Source organism: Photinus pyralis, unplaced genomic scaffold (genome assembly GCF_008802855.1).
Source record: "Photinus pyralis isolate 1611_PpyrPB1 unplaced genomic scaffold, Ppyr1.3 Ppyr1.4_LG8, whole genome shotgun sequence".
NCBI classification, from domain to species: domain Eukaryota; kingdom Metazoa; phylum Arthropoda; class Insecta; order Coleoptera; family Lampyridae; genus Photinus; species Photinus pyralis.
In genome coordinates, this window is record NW_022170819.1 from 841,992 (window position 1) to 858,219 (window position 16,228).

At 38.4% G+C, this 16,228-nt stretch overlaps 3 protein-coding genes across 3 annotated transcripts; 1 reads left to right on the top strand and 2 right to left on the bottom strand.

The window, feature by feature from the left end:
• Window positions 1-8,166: 8,166 nt before the first annotated feature.
• LOC116179708 (aquaporin-11) lies at window positions 8,167-10,724 on the bottom strand. The gene is made up of 5 exons (XM_031499526.1): window positions 10,558-10,724; window positions 10,323-10,513; window positions 10,003-10,277; window positions 8,504-8,642; window positions 8,167-8,452 (listed from the first exon to the last, which is right to left on the bottom strand). Exons 1-5 carry the CDS (start codon window positions 10,614-10,616, stop codon window positions 8,256-8,258), a joined length of 861 nt encoding a protein of 286 aa, XP_031355386.1. The 5' UTR covers window positions 10,617-10,724; the 3' UTR covers window positions 8,167-8,255.
• A 52-nt stretch (window positions 10,725-10,776) lies between these two features.
• On the bottom strand, window positions 10,777-12,713 carry LOC116178281. Its single transcript, XM_031497740.1, has one exon. It carries the CDS (start codon window positions 12,694-12,696, stop codon window positions 10,777-10,779), a length of 1,920 nt encoding a protein of 639 aa, XP_031353600.1. The 5' UTR covers window positions 12,697-12,713.
• A 1,461-nt stretch (window positions 12,714-14,174) lies between these two features.
• Window positions 14,175-15,361, top strand: LOC116179237. Its single transcript, XM_031498975.1, has 6 exons — window positions 14,175-14,221; window positions 14,271-14,409; window positions 14,462-14,725; window positions 14,777-14,879; window positions 14,931-15,075; window positions 15,123-15,361. Coding segments are annotated over exons 1-6 (789 nt in total). The 5' UTR covers window positions 14,175-14,219; the 3' UTR covers window positions 15,259-15,361.
• The last annotated feature ends 867 nt before the right edge of the window (window positions 15,362-16,228 follow it).

Below are 16,228 nucleotides of genomic sequence, written 5' to 3' on the forward strand. Positions count from 1 at the left end.
TTCTGAATTTTTAGACACTGATAGACAGTTTACTTGCAAGCATTTTTTGTCTCTTGATGAATGTCGCTATCTGTGATGGTTTACGAAAAAAAAAAAATTTAGGCATGATGAATGGCATGCACCATACATGCGATTGTTCCTCAAAAAATCAGTTTTATTTTTTATTTATTTATTTAGTAGTTTAAATTAATACATTACATTGACTTACTCTGTTGTGTTCGTTTATTATACGTTACATGCACTACGGTTTCATAGCCTACTTCTTGCTTGCACTTATGGTTTTTGAGGAACAATCGCATGTATGGTGCATGCCATTCATCATGCCTAAATTTTTTTTTTTCGTAAACCATCACAGATAGCGATATTCATCAAGAGACAAAAAATGCTTGCAAGTAAACTGTCTATCAGTGTCTAAAAATTCAGAACCGTCAAAATAGTAGTTAAAAAGTTTTAGACCTCTTCAGATGTGGATGGTCAGTATTTTACCACCTACATAGCAACTACAATCAAAACGATGATATCACAAAGACCCTTTTTACATTAGACATTCACATCCCGAATTTCATTTTAATCGGCAAAACCATTTTCCGATGTGTAGGGCTTCAGTTTGTCCACTGAGACAACACCCTCGTATGGCTTCTGGGATCGGGTTGCTCCAGGCAGATCTCTTATAACGTATCGATCAACGTCTAGGACTTTAGCGATTTCGTATGGCCCGCTATACTTTTGCAGGAGCTTTTTACTTTTGCCGTCGTTTGCGGCAACGTTTTTGCGTACCAATACGTGTTGGCCAACCTGATAATTTGGGGCTGGTTTTCGTTTCTGATCGTATCGTAACTTTTGTTGAGTTTGCTGTACGCGAACGAACTCGTTCGCTCACTCGTTTTCGTATTGCGGGGAGATCTTCATCCCGATGTTCGTGCCAAACCTCGGCACTCAAAAAGGCGTCGTTCGCCTGCCGAGGTTGGTAACCTAGCAGCAACTCGTATGGGGTTTTGCCCGTCGTCTTATTTATAGTGGTATTTATGCCCCATTGTATTTGACTGACACTATCATCCCACTTAGTTTCATCATCTGTCGAAGTGGATAAGGAACTCAAGATTGTTCGATTATACCTCTCCGCTTGGCCGTTGGCTCGTGGAGTCGCCGTTGCATTGTACTTTTATTCCCATCGATTTGCAATATTCGTCAAAGCGTTTACTAGTAAAAGCACTTCCCCGGTCGCATACAATGCGTAAAACAACACCAAACATGTTAAAGATATCGTTCAAGAAAGTAATAACTGGATTTACAGACGTATTTCGTACCGCTTTCAGAAATGCAAATTTCGTAAAACCATCAATACCCGTAATTAGGTACTGATTTTTCTTTCGACTGGTGACAAATGGCCCGAGGTGGTCTATGTGTAGCGTATGCATCGGAACATCGAACTTTGGGATTGGATACAAAAATCCTGGTCGTTTTCCAGTGGGTTCCTTATTATACATACATGACAAACAACAGGCCACGTATCGTTTTACGTATTATTTCATATCCGGGAACCAGTATTTTCGCCTCAATATTGCACACGTCTTCTCAGCGCCGAAGTGTCCGACGTTGTCGTGATGGTAAAACACGATTTGACTTCGCGCTGTTTTCGGAACTACCCATCGTTCGTCATGTACACGTTTCTCTTCGTCATCGATTGGTTCTTTCGTCAACGTGGAGTGCAATCGTTTACAAAAGTCATCATTTAATTGGGCAGCAAGTACCCAGTCGTCTTCGTTTACGTTTAGATGCAGTAAGTGCGCATCGTTATCGAAATCGATCCCTTCCCCTGGTAAGCTGTTCCTGCTCAGCGCATCTACATGAGCCATCTTTATGCCTGGCCTGTACTCAACATAAAAATCGTATTCTTGAGTGAGTAACCACCAACGCCCAATTCTAGGTATAAGGTCTCGTTTAGTCATGGTCGCACGTATAGCGTTACAGTCTGTTTTTACTGTGAAACGTTTTCCTAGTAGATAGATTCGGAATCGTCTCATCGATTCTACTACTGCGAGGGTTTCCAACTCAAACGAGTGGTAGCCCTGTTCAGCTTTACTCGTTTGTCTACTGTAGTAACATACAGGCTTTAACGTTTGGTCTGACTGCCACTGCAACAGTATACCACCGACTCCAAATTTTGAGGCATCTGCGTGCAATTCACTGGGAGCATCCTTGTTGTATAGAGCTAGTACCGTACGTTCTAGCAACTTCCGTTTTAAGGCTTCGTACGCTTCTTCTTGATTTTGGCCCCACGTGAATGGCGTATTGGCTTTCGTAAGGGTGGTAAGCGGCTTGGCTATCGTGGCAAATCCTTTAATAAACTTAAGAAAATATGAAGTTCACCCTAGGAATTGACGTATCTCATGGACGTTAGTTGGTTTCGGATACTTTTCCACTGCCTCGATCTTCGCAATACCCGGTCGTATGCCATGCGGACTAATCTCGTGCCCAAGGTATTCAAGTTTTTCGTGGAAGAACTGACATTTAGACAAACGAAACGTCATCCCTGCATCCCGAAACAACGTAAAAACCTCTCGTAGTGACCCTAATCCTGTCTCAAAGGATGAAGAAGGCAACAGAATATCGTCTAAATAAGCCATTGCAGTTGTAAACCTAAGTTTACCGAGAATCGAGTTAATGGCGCGTAGAAACACGGCCGGAGCGTTTACTAAACCAAAAGGCATTCGAAGGTACTCGTAGTGTCCGTCGGGTGTTACGAAAGCAGTTTTTGCAACCGAGTCATTTCCATGCATTCGTTCTAAATCATCGTCAACAAGAGGCAAGGGATATTTATCTCTTATCGTTTTTAAGTTGAGGGCCCTATAGTCCACGCACATTCTGTATTCACCGGTTTTCTTCTTCACAAGGAGAATAGGACTAGCATATGGAGACTGTGATTCTTGTACGATCCCATTAGCGATTAAATCTTGCACAATTCCTCTTACAGACTCCCGCTCTGGATACGCCAGACGATAAGGGCGATACGTTACCGGCACGTCATCGTTTAAACGTATTTGCATTTCAGTTACAGTGGTTTTACCCAGTTCAGTTGTATTTCCAGCAAAGCAATTTCGGAATTCGTTTATTAGATTTAATACTAGAATACATTCGCTTTCATTCAAATTAGAACCTAACCGCCCCTTGATATCGTTTAACTGAAAAGACGGCAAGGTGCTTGCATTAATAACCAAATTGCTCACCTCGTTTTGGGAGATTTCGTTTTCACATGGCGTCCCACGTGCAATAAGTTGATGTTGCCGAAACGTCAAATGGTTGGTGCTTATATTCTGGATAGCGATCACACCCCCTATGGTGGTCACACAACCTGGAATATTATACTCGCCCCCAGATTTTTGTCTGGTTGTAGCTTCTACATAGACTTCGCCTTCGTGGTGTTCTTGGTTGGCGATTTCGATTAAGTCGATCGTATTTGGGGGGATTACCGCGGCGTTTTTCGACCATAAGGGCAGCTTTCGTGGTGGCAGACTGGCTACGTCAGGTAAGGCCGCCAAGTGATTTTCAAAAAGTCGAGTTTGGTGATCGCGTAACAGTAATGTTACATCGGTCCGATTCAAGAAAGTTTGCCCGACTATAACTGGTACTTGTTGCATGCTATCAACCACCACATATGCGACGACTTCCGCTGACACAAGATCAACTGCAGTTAAAGTGACTGTAGTTTCCCCTAATAGAGCTTGTGTTACTCCTCCTGCGTATCCTTTGATGCACTTTGTAGTTGCCAGTTGGTTGTAATTTCAGTTGCAATCCCATTGCGTCCTTATGTCTGATGGTGACGATACTGCAACCCGTATCAACGTAAGCCCTGATGGGATTACCATTTACGTGCTAATCCAGATAGGCGATTTTGCATTAATTGGATTGTAGTATTCTCATCCCAGCGATTTACCAAAGATAACTGGTCAATCTTATTAACCCATTTTGCCACCGATTGATTTGGTTTACCCGGCATAAATTCCGGTATACAGTCTCCCTTAACTGCCATCCGCACAAAGGGCTGGGCGTTGGCACCTGCATTAATGGGTTGTTCGCGACTTAATATTTGGTTAACCATTGCTTCGAAATTTCTAATTCGCGCATCTTTAGGATCCTCGTTTCGATTTTTACAATTGCAGTTATGAGTATCGCGTGAGTCATGACACCGATGACGCAGTGACCTTGATCTAACGCGACGCAATTCGGAAACCTCCCGTTTTCTACGCCTACTTCGATCTTCGGATGGTTTTCGATCGCTTCGATGTCGGCTATTCATCGTATTTAAATAATATGCGTTTATGTAATGTATCGAAATTAATTGATACCGTAATGCTGGGCGAAGTACAGGCGTTACCTCGCACGTTTATGGAGACCCGTATTAAGCCACAAAAAAAGCTCGTTTCGTAACGATAAATGTTAGCGTAAAATTGGTAACGTGTACTTACAAATCGGCAGAATACTCGTCCTTACCAAGGTCCTGGTAAGAATCGCATGATAGGGCACAATCCCTTGGTTGCAACTTTACACGTAAAATACTCGTTTCGGATTCTAGGCACAGAGCCGATCTCGCCGCTGCGTTGTAAAACACACGAGTTCCCAATAACCATTTATTATTCAATAATTAATTAACTAATGCGTATAATACTCTGAAAGTAAAAATTTAACTGAACAGAGATGCAAGGAGTGCCACCGCAAGTCGGATACTGCCGATCACCGCGCCGTCCGAGTGCCCGTCGAGATTCCCCGCTCTCCCTAACCGCGCAGCGCTTACAATATGCTCCAAAACAAAGGAAAAGAACCCATTTTCCATATAAAGTTTGCTTTTGTGGTAAGTATTAGCAAAGAGTATTTCGTTATATACTCTTTGGTACATATTATAGTTAGGTATAATAATTCATTTTTTTAGTTACCTATCATATCGAGATATCAAATAGTTCTGGAGTATTTCAAAACACTGCAAGAAAATAAAGGGGTCTTACCTTTCACAGTGTCTACATCAGATATCACTAAAGTGATAAACAACAATTGAATATTTTCTAGAAGACTCATAAAGAGGTTAAAATGTTGCCAAGAAAGTGTAAATATGATGCTGATGCCTTTTGTTATACACCTGTGGTACCTATATATGCTGTATTTATTACAGTATGAGAGACCGAATGCCTGTAAAAAGCTTTGTGAAGCATACGAAACCTATTTTAACTACCCCGTTCGGAATCTATAGACACCTCGCCTGGGCTTCACATGCTGCTTGTAGTAACTACAAAAGATTTTTAGAAGGTAAACGATTTTTATTATTTATTATATGAGCGCGTACTCAGAAAAACGAGGAGAACAGTCTTATCAAGATATGAACCTTGAACAACATTACCAGGGTAAATACAACGGAAGTGTGATGGGGGACTTTTGAGATTTAGTGAGAGAAAGTACTTATGAACACGGAAAAAAGAGTAATAGGATTCACTATATTAAATTTTTTACTATTTTTAATTTTATATGATTACTATAAGCACAGATATACGTTCTTTACGTATAAGTTAATAAAAGTTACATTTATTTCAATTTATCAATATAAATGCAAATTTCAATTCTGGATTTTCTAAAATACTGGTCAACGGCTCTCCTGGATACAAAAGCAACCCTTTTCAGGCCCTATATATTTTTTTCGTCTAATAACTATCAATAAATTTATCAAAATTCCATATACTCTCATCAAAGTCAAAAATCGTGTTGGTCTGTGTTATCAATGTCAATCTGTCAGATGATAACAGGAGTCATATAGACATTTAGCAATATGACAGGCATAATCGGTAAAGTGAAAGCTAATTATAGTCTGGTTGGCCTCTGTCATGCAAACTAAAATTTCCTGACATAAAGTAGGCATGGGAATGAGGTTTCATGAAGATGTGGTTTGTCTATGGGCAGATTGTAGATGAGTGTACTTTCTAGGACTAAGTGATTTAGTTCCCTTCCCATTCGAAATCAATAAATGATATCCCTTATCTATCTAAAAGGGGAAGAGAAACGGCCCCACAGGTCAAATTGTTAGCGTTTCACGAAATGACTAGGCAGTTTATAAAAAGACAATGTAGGTAATTATGTACTCTTCAGTTTTCAATAAACATTCATAGCATTCAAGCTTTTGTGGAAGTTTTCTTTCTTTTCCATTTTTCAATACGAGGCACAAATACAAACAAACTTTAATTAAATGACTAAAATAAATTCAGTCACTTACTAAATGACTTAAAATAAATTTAGACCTTTACTAAATGCCTGAAAAGCGACCGGCAGATTTTAAAATACGAGCACTAACGCTTTCATTTTACTATATTCCCCCGTTTTATAAAATGACGAATTATACAAAATTCCTACGACATAGGTACCTATACTTAATTTAAACGGGGAACACCTCTCCCCTCTAGATGAAGGGTTGCTAAGTACTAGGCACCCAAGTAAACCGTGACGTGACTTACATTATACTATTTTTGTCTATACTATAATAACTTTGACAAGTTCTCATACTAGATGGAATTGTAAAAACTTGAGAATATAAAACCATGTAACATGGTACCATGGTACAATAAGGTAAATAACCTATCCAAGTTTGAAAACTAGATTCGTCTAGATTCAATTTTGAAACTAGATCCTGTCCAATTTTCCACCCAAGTTTTATACTATTTTTGTCTTCAAACATGCGCGAAGGGTCGCCGTCGTCAAAAAAATTGTAAATACTAAGGACCTGTTGCTTATTTCATTAAAATACTGTTGTAAGTGGATTGTACGAACATAAACAGCTCACCGTCTCAGAGAAAGTAGGCGACACTAGTGCCGTCTAGTAAAGACTTTTTGTCGCCCAGTAGTGTGTAAGGATACCTTTGGCAAAAACTTTCAGTTATCTTTCAAAAGCAAATTGGTGGTCTGCCCGAGAGGTGTCCTAGTGCGGCGACTGGGGCCCCCAAAAATTTTTAACTGGAGTGGAGTCCCCAGTATGGCACACCGATGCTGGGTTCACGTGCCGCCTTGTGGAAGTTATTTAAAATATGCTCTGCACCGTATTCAAGCAAAAGTTCATTATTAACAAAAGAAAAGGCTCCCAAACTTAATCTGTCTCGTAACAACCACTCCCTGCTCCATAGCCGCTTCTTTTATATGTAACAATTAATTCATAAATACCAAATACTCTTTGTAACTTTCTTAATTTTTCCTTAGGAGCATTCATAATTTTATCCTTTTTACTATTGATGAAGTCATGAACTGATGAATTGAAGACAAAAAGTTAAAGTTATGGTTATACCAAAGAACAAAAACTTTTTGCATTGTCACAGAATAAAAGGAACAGGTGATCTAGCCAGTTTATAGACAAATCTACTTTACACCCTGTTATAGAAACTTGACCTGACAGAATCAGTGTGAAAATAGTATATAATAGTTCGAGGCTTAACTGCCGGTTAAGAATTGTCTCGGAGGTTTGGCAATGTATCCTGATTAGCTCTAAGCTTACCTAGTGGATAGTTGGTATTAATAAAAGCTATTCTAAGTTGATCATATGACTACAACTAGTAGTCCGCTGAGGTTTGTGAGCCTTCATGTACAGTTTATTTCAGAAAGGCCATCCTGGAATTTTCTTCTTTCTTTTTTGTTCGGCGCTAGACATAAATAGAGGCATATACCTTAGGTATTATATTTAAATAGAGGCGTGCCTAGCCGCTCCCTGTGTTTACAAAAAAATGTAATCTTCGTCCTAGGAAAAGATTCCTATTACCTTTCTAACAGCCACAGAGCTCGCAAATGGAAAGGGCCGGCATCAAGACTATTAGGAGAAACAAAGCAGAGGTTTTTTCTGCCATCAGCTTTTAAAATGTCCTTGTCGAAAGAAACATTTGATTTACCTGCTGTGGGTTATAATGGACCGGCCTACAAGCCACATCATAGAAATAGGGATAGTTTTCTTTGCATTTGTGTGTAGGTATAGGTACCTACTATGTTTTTTGGTATGTTTGCTGGTGGCAAATAGTAATATGTTCTGTAAGGCAGTTGGTGGTGATTTATATGGCCCATGTGGGCTGCGACTTGAACCATACCTCTTTGGTGGTTTTAATTTTATTTGTTTCCAAAGCGAGACACACTTTTATCACATTAAGTAATGTATTATTTTTTATTAGTTTTACAACTTTGAAAAATTACAACAATTAGTTTAACGAAATGGATATCGAGAAAATAAAAATAGTTACAACAGGTTAATCGTACTTCTCTTTAAATTTATCCAATCTTCTCTGCACGAAGGGTAATTTGAAGAAGTAAAGCGAAGCTACTGCACCTAAAGTAGCCCCTAACCAGTAAACAATCATGTGCTCTTGAAAAGTGTTTCCTTTGCAGCCAAACTTCAAAGAGGTCGCCAATGCGGGATTGAAATATCCACCGGAAAAATTGAAAGCTGAAATTGAAAATGAAATGAAAATTTTAGTTTAATTGATAAGATACGCACCGGCCAACACCAACAAAGTAGCGAAGAAAGCGTCGAGCACGTGAGCACACCTTAAGCTTGTTTCACCTAAAATTCTTGAAACTAGTCTGCATAGAAATGTTGCGATTCCCTCAATGGCCGCACCATATTCAAAAGGTACCTAAAATTTACTTCATGTAAATTGTAGCAAATATGTAAATGAACATAATAGAACGAAAAATGTTTGAATCTATTTAAAATATATTATCTGCGACCGATATAGGTACATTAACCCCTTTATTATCGTTATCAATTTATTTATTGAGTATCGATATAGTAGGTGCAGGAGTTTTTCAATTGCACATGTCTTGATAAGCGATGTTCGGGACCAAAATTGCAAGTATGACTATAGTAACATATTTGAGCAGCTTCTATAGGTAAAAGCTTTGTTTATTCACGAATAAACAATGGTAGAAGAGAAAAGACGATACTTGACAATCTTCATCACTATTAAATATTTCTTTAATTATTTATTTGTTTCCTCAAAATTTCCATAAAATTACAACCAAAAAAGAAGTACAAAATAAGCATTATTATAATAAAATATTAATATAATACTTTAGTATAGTATTTACTATTTTAATTACATATAAAATAAATTTAAACAAAAACTGTAATGGAAAAAAAGTTGTGGTTAAGTGTCTCATTTGATTAAATTTTTTCCCATTTTGTTATAAAGGTAAAAATGTAAGAAAATTACCCGACATTTGTTATTTGTACATACAGATTGTTTTTCCAGATTTAGCGTAGAGTTGTTAAGCGAGACGCTTTTGCTTTCTCCAAATCGTCAGATCCGCGCTCGCTCGCTCGATGGCGTCACGTCCATCGATTTAAAAAAGAACCGATGGACCGATTACGATGAAATTTTGCAGGTGGCTTCTTTATCAAATTTGAAGGTTGGAGTTTGTGAATTGGCAATTTAGGTCAAAACATCCCTTTTGACATCTCCGTTAGTTATGAACCGAATGGCATGAAATTCAAACTAGGCATAATTTTAGCTATATAATACGCAATGACAAAAGTTGAGCCTAATCGATTCAATATTTAGAGTGCCTTTTAAGTGCATTTTTGGAAATTTGTTTGTAAAAACTTCGCACGCAATTTGCGGGTGAACGGGACTTCGGAAATGGGTATCGACAAAGGGAATATGGTAGCCCCGACAAGACCTCACCGATGGTGGAGTCAACGCTGGTTAATAGAATACTGATCTAGCACGAGCACCCAACGCAACTTTTTGTTTCGCCACGTTGCGATGGATTTCGTTGCGCAAAAGATGCAGTGATGCCCGTGGTCGCTAACTCAGTGGTCCATCAATCGTGTAATCCCTTAAAGTATCTGGCTTAAATACGAGTTAGACCGGATGCAGCTCTTTAAAAGTTTTGTTGAATTAATTTGGCCCGTGCTTTAAACAGTAAATCAACGTATCATCTGATAGGAATAAAGAGTGGAGTGCATCTCATTTTTGTCATAGGTGCACTTACCGCTAAATCTGCGACACATTCTTGTCCTAATAATCCTATGTGGGTTTCCGCAAGTTGAATTTTCCATATACTTTGAACGTAGCTGTACACAGCAAGTCCTCCCAACACTTGAGATGCAATTAATATCAAAGTAGTGCTGAGAGTTTTGTAGCCATCTAAAAATTCTTCTACTAGAGAATATGGACACGCGGTTGCATCTTCCCATACAGATGACCACCATAGTGTCAACAAAAAAAGAAAAAACCCATAGGTTAACACTCCATAATTATCTGCAACTATTTCTTACTTAGAATCCGATAAAAATGCTAGATAAAACTTACCAACAATCAGTTCAAAACAGCAAGCACACAGTTCTGCTGTTGCCAAAAATTCCAAAATAATTTCCTTGGCTATTGTCTCTTTTAAGATGACGTTTAATAATTTTCGTATTAAATCCGCTAATATAATTGTTGCGGTTATCACAGCTGCGGAGATTATCAGTGGGTGAAGACCATAAATGTTCTTTTTCCCACTGTAAACGTAAGTTGCAAATTTTGCGTCACTACACCATCCTACCTGTATCTAACCACCCCGATCGTTTGCAGTAAATGGTAAAGTTGCGTAGACGCTTTCATTTTTGTCTCATTAGATTGCCGTACTAATACACTAAGTTGAATTACATTGCTACTACAAATATACGAGGGTTCTCTATTTTTAGTCTGCGTGCTTATTATACTAGCTACTATGAATAAGCTATTTTTACATCCGCATGTGATATATATAGTAATTATAGCGTTAGTTATGGTGCTCGCCAAACTTTGCAATTTTGTAATAAACTACCAGTTCCGAAAGAAACGCACAGACTGCGAATAAGTATCCATAAGATAAAAGTAAAAAAGCTCCTTGTAAATGAAATACTGTCAGCACGGTGTCGTCCGTTTCTTCGGAGTCGTGGCGTGAGCGCTGCTCGTACTTTTTGGCCCACTTCCTCACGATTCCACCATTCATCAGTTTCCATATAACTTTATCGAATGTGATACCCAGTGGAAAGCCTCTTGGTACTATCATACGTACTGGATAGGTGAAAACCAGTTGTTTCAACATCACTATTTTTTCATCCCCCCACTTATTGAAGAATACTGAGCCTTTGTCTCCTATCATGTACTTCACATAAAAATGGCTCGATATGGTGCACGTATCGCGATCATTTGCAACTGTTAAAAGCCAGTTCAAGGCGGTATCGTTTGTTTCGTTATATGTTTCAAACCTGTCGTGGATATACGTAGAAACTTTATCATCGCTCCTGTTGAAGAATTCCTTGTACCTTCGAACTCCACCAATTCCAATTTTGGAATCGATTATGTCTTGCAGGGATGAAAGTTCCTTTTCGTACACAGGGTTTAGCAGATGGCTCATGAGCAACGCCTGATACATTACCGTGATCAATATGCCATAAATCGCAATGGAAATGAATACCGATCGAGTAACGTACGACTTTGGTTGCTTGGGTACGGCAACCGCTAGTATTATCTCCAAACAAAAGAGGAAATTCGTACTTAAATGCTGGTAGCACAAAACTTCTTCAACAAATCTTGACGTGGCATACAAAAGAACTGAGGCTACAATGTAAAAGCAGGCGCATACAAGCCACAATTCATAAGTGAAGATAACAAAGATGTTTTGCCATCTCGGAATTGGATGGGCCGTTGGTACTACCCATGCCATACGCTCTCGAAAGTACTCGATTGACAGGTCAAAGTCCGCGTCGTAGTTTGGATGAGGAAGAATGTTGCCAACGGCGATCGCCGATTCTTTGTAGACTGTTGCTAAAGGCCCAGACCAATTATTGTGTCCTAGACGAATGCCCCAATCGACAGCGGTATTTATCATTTTGATGTTAAACCGAATGTCCAAGATTTTGCCGATTTCTTTTAGAATGTTAATCTCGAAGCCTCGCGATTCGTCGACCACAAACGGAGGGTATTTCATTGCAATTGTTGGCACTGAACAGTTACCATACGTTTTGGGTAACTTATTCCCAAAGAGAGTGTTATTATTTGCCACTTCTCCATTAATGCACGTATCCAGCTCGACCAGTTGGGGATTTTTGCCACATACCAGAGCAGGTGCGTATACATTTAAACCATATATGGTACACACCCTCAGGCTATCCCGAGGTACCACCACAGCCGAATTGAATACATTGTGCCTCCACAAGAATTTCAATATGCTCTCCGCCATCTTGGCGTATTCGAACCTTATGTCCGAAACGTACACCAGAAAATATGTGTGATAGTTGTGCGAATTGGAATCCAAAAAGTATCTAAAAACCGTTTCAAACTGCTTGTGAGTATCAACCACGACGACGCAATAAGTCGCTTTGTACAGCAGCTGAAACTGCCTCGTTATGATAGGTAATGCTCCTTTTTTCAGTGGGCAATTGGCACAAACTTCCGTAGAATTAAACTCCAACCGCGCACCACTTATGATTTCGATCATCCACCGTACTCTGGAATTAATCTCTCGTATAATCCGATCTTGTATTCCATAGGCTTTAGTTGACAGATTACGGGTTGTTAAAATTGTTAACAGCGTGTTTGATTCTACAAATTGATTTTCTATTACCTGCATGATGCAACTGCTCGAATATGCTCTATGCACGGGTCCGTTTGGATTTAATACGGAGCAAAACAGCAGCGTAAATTTCGACAACATAATTAAGATGCACAGAAGCATAGCAAATATAGTAAAATACAACTAAGTATCTATTATAACTTATAAGTATGTAGAGCATGCCGCATTAGCTATATATAGCGTGTTAGCATCGCTGTTCAGATTTGATAAAGACTAACACGGTTATTCGCTTAATTTAATACCTGATAAGATTGGTAGATCAGATTTTTTTTCATTTTTTCGTGATTTAGTACGCAAGGTGGTGCATTGAAACCTCGATTGAATAAACCGAATATTCTCGGGAGAAATCTCGGGCAAAGCAATTTTAAATTCGACCCCGATATTTACACTATACTGTGTATATTTTGTCAGATACTGGACAAATGTCCAACAGCAACACCAAGTGTATAGGTAGGTACGTACCTATCAAATTATTAGGTCTAGAGATGGCACATGAGGTTTATTGTAAAAGACATCGCTGTTGCATAATTTATTTATTTATTTTAGTTAGTAGTCTTAACCTACTACACACTGTCCCATTACCGGCCACATCTGTGACATTGCTAAGATGTCTATAATGACTCCTGTCATCACTGACAGATTGACATTAATCAAAAGTTCTATATAAAAATTGAAATTTTATATTAAAATTCGATTTCTGGTAAAATTTAATACAAAACTCGTCAGTAAGATGACATTACCTGATTCGGAAATTAAAGTAGGTACTCTGCCCCAAATGGAGGCGGGGGGTGCCGCTACAATTTCAAATCAGAAAGATAGGTACATGAAGGAAATGTAAAGATTATACGAAGGCGTAGAAGGGCCACACAAAAAAACAAATTTTATGCTTTGATTGTTGCAATTTCATCCAACAAATTGTAGATTCAATTTACAATTGTAGATTACGATCTACAACTGTAGATTCCGATTTACAATTGGAGATTTCGATCTGCATTTGTGTATTAAATTAAACATTGTAGGTACATACATACCTTAATTGTTTATTTAATGTATTTTACTAAGATTTCGGTTACATAGCTTGAATCCACAATTTTGTAATTACTTATTTGTAAACAGCGATCGTTTTACCTCTTAAAAAATAACAACCAACCAACGACAGCTTCATATTTGAAGAACCTAAATCCAAATTTTTATGCAAATCGAAGATATTTAACCAGTTGCCAGTTGCGAGTTGCTAAAGAACACTTGGAAGATTTTTTAAAATTAGGTATATATAAGATAGGTATAACTATTCAAGAAAGGAGGTGACTTTTAAGGGGGAAACTATTTAATAAAATCATAACGTCCCTTCAAAATAATTTGACGGTCATTTATAGTTATATTTATAGATGATTTCAATCAATTGCACGCTCGAATCTACAATTATCTTACTATGAAATTCTTTCTGCAAATTATAATTTACGAGGAGGCTGGGAAAGGGCACTTCAATGATTGTTTGCAAAATGCAAGTACGTACGGCCCTGATCTGTCGATCCGTGCGCACGCGCATTCAACTGTTATTTGAGAAGAACCTAACCATATTAATTTGAATATTTTCAGAAAAAATGTATTACTATTTTTATTTGATCCCAAAATTAATGATTTATAATCCGTAGGTTTCATTCTCGCGCAATTAACAACAAGTCTTCGTACAACTACGCAGTCGCTAATAGTAATGGAATCCACAGCCCGAATCCTGCTATGCCAAGCATTAACGCAATCTCATACAATCCTAACGGAGGACACATGAATCAGGTTTATTAAAATGCTTTTATATTAAATCTCATTTTTCGTATTCGTTGTTCAGGTGCAAGCCTTCGAGTTGATGAACACAACATCAAGCTCCAACAGGCAGTTGAACGATGCACTACACAGGCGTCCATTCCAACCGATAAACTTCAATTATGGGAATGCTTCAGTCGATAGACAACATCTTCCAAGTACCAGCCATGCTGTAATTCAGGAGCCGGGGCCCTCTAATTTTGTTACTAACACACTTAGCAACAACCAAGAGTCAGATAATAAACCAAACTCGGCTATAAAAACCAACGTAGACACCACAGCTCTTCTTGTAAGTATCAATTTATTCCTTAGCAATCTTACAATGCATTCGTACCTACAGAAAAAAGGCAACGAAAATATACGTATCTTTACCGGAACTCCCGAAAAAATTGTGAAATGGCACAGGCTGTACAGAAACTACTTCTGTTTCTACGAAGTTATAAGTATTTCTATGGTATTGCGATATGTACAAACACTGAGTGTTCACTTTTCAGGCGCGATCGTATCAATACAGGAAGGTACAGTGCGTTTGCAAAAAGTAATGTTGTTGCGTGACAAAAAGGGCCCGATATTACAAGTTGTCCATTATGTAAATGACCATATTGACATTGAAAATTTTTTCGTTGGTCAAATTTTGAGGTAATAGCTAATTGTAGTCAATTATGTTTGCAATGCTCAGTTTGCAGATGTGTCGGACGTATGGTTGGTCCAAGTGTAATGCACGGTTTAAGCATACGCCAGGCAAAACCTGACGAGATTGGTTCCCTTCAGCGCATGTGCTTCATTTCTGATCATGCCATTTCGAAATTGAAAAAAAATTAAGTGGTTTAATTGTAGATCTAAAGTTGCTAATATTAAGTTCTACCTAATTGTGTTTAAATTCTGAATTTGATGATTTTGTGTTAAAAATAAAATTCTGTTTTTGGTGGGCACATTATTAGTATTCTTATTTCAGAAGTGGGGTCTCCTATAAAAGATCCCTGTACCGTGGCTTTGAGAAGTATTGTACCCTTTAGTTTTAATCTCATTTTACTTCTGTAGGATGTAATATCTTTGAAAAAATCTAGAATTCTCCAGGAACAGCATCTTGTAGCATTCCCGCTTCACATCAGTGACAGTATATACAGAGTAGAGGTAGTTTCTCCTTGCTAATAAGTCTATCTACTTCGAGGTCCACATTCTGGAGGTGACTTTTCAATCAACAGGTTCCAGTAGGAGACCTGTATCTATTCATTCTTTAGTAAAATCTTGGCATGTTTCTGACCGTTGCTAGGTTCCTTCAATGTTGTTCATGTCATTCTTTCATTGAATAAAAAATAAGATTTCTGCACGGTCCAACCCAGAATTCCTTAGGATATTGTTTTTGTAATTAGAGGTGGGAGGGCAGGGCATGTGACGAACATCCTATCAGTGGATAAACGCCAACGATCTACATGGTCCAGCCCAGAATTCCTTACAATATCGTTTTTGCGATGAAGTTCGGAACGCTGGGCATGTATACAACTCGATAAGCACCTACAATTATTTTTTATGCTTTAATTTGGTACGGTTTGGTACTTATCTGTAGGTATACTTGGAAGTTATTACGTACCTATTGGCTATTTATACCACTATCTATGTTCACTTTTTACGTGTTTGAAACCTTTAAATAACAATAACTCTTCAAGTCCTTGTGTTACCTCTATGCTGAGATCCCAAATTCTGAGATCAAGCGATGGAATTTTTGACTTATGGTGAGTTTCCGAGTAATAGGTAGTAGTGTAGCTAGCTCGAAATCCACTGGACGAGAGTG

Coding starts and splice junctions, on each gene's coding strand:
- LOC116179237 (XM_031498975.1), top strand. Junction 14,726..14,776: donor TAGACACCACAGCTCTTCTT/GTAAGTATCAAT, acceptor TCGTACCTACAG/AAAAAAGGCAACGAAAATAT. Junction 14,880..14,930: donor CTGTTTCTACGAAGTTATAA/GTATTTCTATGG, acceptor TTCACTTTTCAG/GCGCGATCGTATCAATACAG.
- LOC116179708 (XM_031499526.1), bottom strand. CDS start 10,616: ATGAAAGCGTCTACGCAACTTTACCATTTACTGCAAACGATCGGGGTG. Junction 8,643..10,002: donor AATGTGTCGCAGATTTAGCG/GTAAGTGCACCT, acceptor AGTAAATTTTAG/GTACCTTTTGAATATGGTGC. Junction 8,453..8,503: donor TACTTTGTTGGTGTTGGCCG/GTGCGTATCTTA, acceptor TTTCAATTTCAG/CTTTCAATTTTTCCGGTGGA.
- LOC116178281 (XM_031497740.1), bottom strand. CDS start 12,696: ATGTTGTCGAAATTTACGCTGCTGTTTTGCTCCGTATTAAATCCAAAC.